This window comes from Branchiostoma belcheri, unplaced genomic scaffold (assembly GCF_001625305.1).
Source record: "Branchiostoma belcheri isolate BF01 breed outbred unplaced genomic scaffold, Haploidv18h27 scaffold496, whole genome shotgun sequence".
NCBI classification, from domain to species: Eukaryota; Metazoa; Chordata; class Leptocardii; order Amphioxiformes; family Branchiostomatidae; genus Branchiostoma; species Branchiostoma belcheri.
Window position 1 is genome coordinate 11,963 of NW_017804127.1, and position 5,284 is coordinate 17,246.

Sequence of the window (5,284 nt, forward strand, 5' to 3'; positions counted from 1 at the left end):
TGGTTACCTTCACATATGGTCTGCTCTGTTAACTCAAACACATTCATATATATGGTGACAGGAGTAAAAATCCCTCCTGCTATAAAATTGCAACATGATGTAACCCAACACCAGTTACAATGGCAACAGACAGTCATTGCACCTGTTTGAACACGCAGACGCGCAAAGCGTAAGACTAGGTGTCTGAGCGCTAGGGTTAGGGTTACGGGTACCGCCACAGAAAATAATCGATTTCTCAGTTGTTTCTTCTGATAATAAACAGCAAACAAGTCTATCGTGTCAATGTCATACTTTCTGGATAAAATATACTGTCATCTACAGCTCACTTTAAAACATTGCACCTGTTTGAACACGCAGACGCGCAAAGCTTAAGGCTAGGTGTCTGAGCGTTAGGGTTAAGGTTTCTGCCACAGAAAAAAAACAATTTCTCTGTTTCATCTGATAATAAACAGTAAACAAAGTCTATCGTGTGAATGTCATACCTTCTAGATAAAATATACCGTCTACAGCTCACTTTAAAACATTGCACTTGTTTAAACACACAGACGCGAAAAGCGTAAGACTAGGTGTCTGAGCGTTAGGGTTAGGGTTAGGGTTACCGCCACAGAAAATAACCCATTTCATCTGATAATAAACAGTAAACAAAGTCTATCGTGTGAATGTCATACTTTCTGGATAAAATATACTGTCTACAGCTCACTTTAAAACATTGCACGTGTTTGAACACGCAGACGCGCAAAGTGTAAGACTAGGTGTCTGAGCGTTAGGGTTTCTGCCACAGAAAAAAAACAATTTCTCTGTTTCATGTGATAATAAACAATAAACAATGTCTATCGTGTGAATGTCATACTTTCTGGATAAAATATACTGTCTACAGCTCACTTTAAAACATTGCACCTGTTTGAACACGCAGACGCGCAAAGCGTAAGACTAGGTGTCTGACGGTTAGGCCATGTTGATTTGATTATATGGATGACATCCACGCGCGCATGAATTTTCGGCCGTTTCCAAAAAAAAAAGTTTTCAACCATACTGTAAATCGTGCAAAACAGTTGCTAAATGAGCAAAAATATACCATAAGTTGCAAGGAAAACATTTAGAAACGATACCAATGTCGTAGAATGCCAAAATCAAAGGAAAAAAGACAAAAATGTAAAGAAATGAATTCGAAGAGTAGATTATTCGCCATAACATTTGTTCAACCTTCATGACCACGTAGATTTCATAGTGAAAGCAACTTTTCTTTTTGCAAAACTTTTTTTTATTCGCACGCGCGCATCAGTTTTGAGGTTCCCAGAGGATGTCATCCATATAATCAAATCAACATGGCCTTAGCGTTAGGGTTAGGGTTATTGGTACCGCCGTAATAGGGCTTTCCTATGTTAATATATGGGAATTACGTCAAAACAACGTGGTCAAGATTAATTACCTGACTTTTAGACCTTGAAGAACATACATTGACAGGGTAGTCAAACCTCTCAAGTCTCCATTCACCAAAAATGAAAAAAAAATCCTACGCACCTAAACCATGTGAGAATTGTATCCGAACATTGAGAAGTGACCCCTGGCCCCTCTGGACAGCTGATGACCGCATGTAAACCTATATATTCTTCAGCCAGCCAGACAACACAAACATGGCTGCAAGTCTGTTTTTCACCAAAACGAAAATACTACAACCCTCACCTATAACATCCAAGTCCAAAACAACAACATTTCCCACTTCTTAACACTCTACATTACATTGCCATCTCTGGACCTCTGCGCCTGCGCTATTCCTGACCTTTGCCCATTACACTGAACGACTTGTTACACCTAACCCTTGAACATCCAAATCCACATATTGTTTAAAGCTATCCAGTGACAATGCCCTTACTGTACTTCCACTCTGCGATATTTCTAGGAAAGAATTTGTTTTTGAACACCTCAATCCTTCGTTGATAACTCTGGTTCTTGAATTAAGGCATGGCCTTTTCTTGTTCTCTTCTGGGCTGGTATTAGGTACTTAGTAATTGGAACGTCCATCAGTTTATTAGTCATTATTCACATCATGCATAGTCTGGACATTTTTCCTCTGTCTTCCAGTGACACCCACTGTAGGTTTCTTTTCATTTCTAGAACCCCTTTCATAGTTGTTCATGCAATGTTGTTCAATAAGTTTGCAGGATATGCAGGTCAGTGAAACAGGTCTGTAGTTGCTGGGGACCGCTCTGTCTCCTTTTTGTTTTAAAAATGGCGCATATATTTGCATTCCTCCAGACTAGAATTCGAAAAGAACCTAAAAGATTGAAAGGCAAATAAAATTTTTAACAATAAAATGTAAAATAATTATCCATAGAAAGATATTTGAGTGGAAGAAAAAAAGAGAGAAAATATTACTAGTAGTAGTACATGTAGCAGTGATTGGTTTATTTCTCACATTAAAAATTGCCGCCGCATTCACGTCATCTCACCAAACCCCTCATGCCACGTTTTTCTTCCAAATATGAGCTTACGAAGCCAGACTAATCAAGGTATTATTTTGTATATTTGTAATTTTTGTCACAGTGAGTACACAGTTAATACAGTACGGTGAAATGTACGAGCAGGCAGAGGCTGTCCGGCCTTCTTTCTCCGGCCCCGGCAGCGGCCACACCAGCGGGCCGCCCCAGCCCCGTCCCGTCCATCAGGGTGGTTCACGCGGGCATGTCCGCCAGGGCAACGGCGCTCCCGACAAGCAGCCAGAAGACGACGATGCGTCTTCACACACGTACGAAGAAGCCGAGGCGGTGAGACGTCGCACAGCGAACACGTCAGCAGGTAACCAGCGCTTTAAGTCCGTCTTTTACAGTGGATATTTTTACAGGAAGACGATAGTCTTGTATCTTGCTATTGCTACCCTGGATGCAAGAGTAGTATCGGGCCGTTAGCCCCTTTCCTTCGGCAGCCAAGAGCCCTTCCCCAGCCTATCTAAATAACCGCTACGGGGGAGTTGAGGCCGAGGGGTTTGTCCGGCCCTATTACTAGGGCCAGCCAAACTCCCCCCGGGCTAGACTCCAGCGGGCGAAGGGCTTGCGGCCCTGGCTTTCAGGGTATGCTATTGTATTTTGTATCAGTATAGCCGGTATAATCTTCGGCGTAACACACCAGCTTCGCAGGCACGCGGCGCGGCAGCAGCTAGCTACATTACACCGAACGACTTGTTACACCCAATTTCTGAATGCACATTTAATTGCATGAGTTGTTTAAAGCTTTCTAGTGATGACGCCCCTGCACTTGGTGGCAAAGAGTTCCTGTCTACAATAGTTCTTGGAAAATACAAGTCTTTGAACCAATCAATCAAATCAAATCCAAAATGGTTTATTGCTAAAATCAAGAACATTGCAGCATAAAGCTGAATTACGTTCTAAGATGTACATCCTGTTTTAAAAACTTAACGACAGCACAATCTTGGAGTCAAGATGTGGTAATAGAGTTACACATTAAAAAAGTATTTACACGATATTACACATATTTAGCATAGTGAAATTCAAATTTTTTCATTCACATTAGTACTGTACATTTCAACATTACATTAAACTATTTCATATACAAATTGCACAAGAGAGGCATTTACAGAGTTACGAGCACTATCATTTCATTTCGTTCAACAGTCTTAAGAGGGACGGTAGAGGGCTGTTGTTACATCTTGTTGTACGTGTGGTAGGGAGAGTCCGTTTTGTAGAGTTTCTGAGTTCACGTCGGGTCGACTGTCCCCGGGTTGGAGGTAGCAGATCAGCGGTTCTCTCCGACTTCTCCATGCTGACTGCAAACCTACGGCACAGGTTGACTCTCCTGTTCTCCAGTGTCTCAAGACCACACTGTTGTAGAGCTGATGTACAGTTAGTATAGTCCTTTCCAAGGATGGTACGGCAGGCACGTTTTTGTACTTGTTCGATGGTTGCTGTCTGTTGTCGGGTGAGACTGTGGTGCCATACCGGTGAGCAATACTCTAAGACGGGTCTGATAAAACCACAGTATACAGTTACTAAGTCCGGTACAGGAAGACAGAAGGTTCTCAGCTTTCGCAGCATGAACAAGCGTTTGCTGGCTTTTTTAGTTGACTCACTGATCTGTTTGTTCCACTTCAGGTTTGATTGCAGCCATAACCCTAGCACTTTTGCAACATCCACAGACTTAAGAACAGTTCCATTCAGGGTTATGGGCAAGGGTGGAGGAGGGTTCTTCATGAAACACACTGTCAGAGTCATGCACTTGTCCGGGTTGAGCTTTAGTCCAGCGTTCCTCGACCACTCCTCGAGAGAGTCTACTTGATTCTGGAGTTGAGACTGTTTACCCACGTGTCTGTTCTCTCCCAAGGACAAATCGTCCACATACTTCCAATGATCACTGTGCTGTTGGCTAGCGTCGTTGATCATACACAGGAATATTATGGGTCCTCAATTTGTGATTGATAATTGTTTGAAGGCATGGCTGTTACTTTTTTTTATCTGGGCTGGTATCAGATACTTAGTGGTGGTTGGCACGTCCACCATTTTATAACATTAGTCATTTATTACATCATGCACAGTCTGGACATTTTTCTGCCTTCCAGCAGCACCCACTGTAGGTTTCGTTTCATTTCGGTTACATGGCAATTATACGCCAGTCAAAAATTAATTCAAAATCAAAAAATGCTACACAATTCACCAGTCTTGCAGGTTCATAATACGCTTAAGTATTACTTGTGCAGTGCAGCGGTAGTATATACATAAATCATGTGAATGAGGACGTCAATTGCATAATGGATTTTGACAAAGAATAGAACTTATTTTCATAATTACTGGGCAAAATAAGACACCAATTTACATTTACAAAAGCTCTTAATATTGCCCGGATGCATTATCTGAGGAATTTGGACCTTGGAGTAGCCGATTGTCTTTTGCCTGTGTGTGTGTGTGTGTGTCTGTGTGTATGTGTGTGTGTGTGTATGTGTGTGTATGTGTGTGTGTGTGTGTGTGTTTGTGTTTGTGTGTGTGTGAGGAGAGAAATAGTTTCGTAATGAAAAGCAAGTAGAATATGGCAAAGAATGTAGAATTGTCCATGCTGTCACTCCCCTGGGAGGAGTTAAAGTGGACTTGCCCAACTGTTTTGTCCGCAGACGTGGGTGTAGATGTGGGAGCTGGTAGACTATGCATGTATGATGAACCAGGTTCATTTTCACACCCACATGTTGCTTTTATTACCTCCATGAAAAATGGAGGTTTTGTTGTTGGTGTGTCTGTGTGCCCTCCATGAAAAATGGAGGTATTGTTTTGGCATGTCTCAT

At 42.0% G+C, this 5,284-nt stretch overlaps 1 protein-coding gene across 1 annotated transcript in view; it reads left to right on the forward strand.

The window, feature by feature from the left end:
• Positions 1-2,573: 2,573 nt before the first annotated feature.
• LOC109479595 overlaps positions 2,574-5,284 on the forward strand; it is a 6,340-nt gene continuing 3,629 nt past the window's right edge. The window contains exon 1 of the mRNA XM_019781586.1: positions 2,574-2,796. Within this exon, the coding sequence (XP_019637145.1) occupies positions 2,574-2,796 (223 nt within the window). The remainder of the gene's footprint in view (positions 2,797-5,284) is intronic.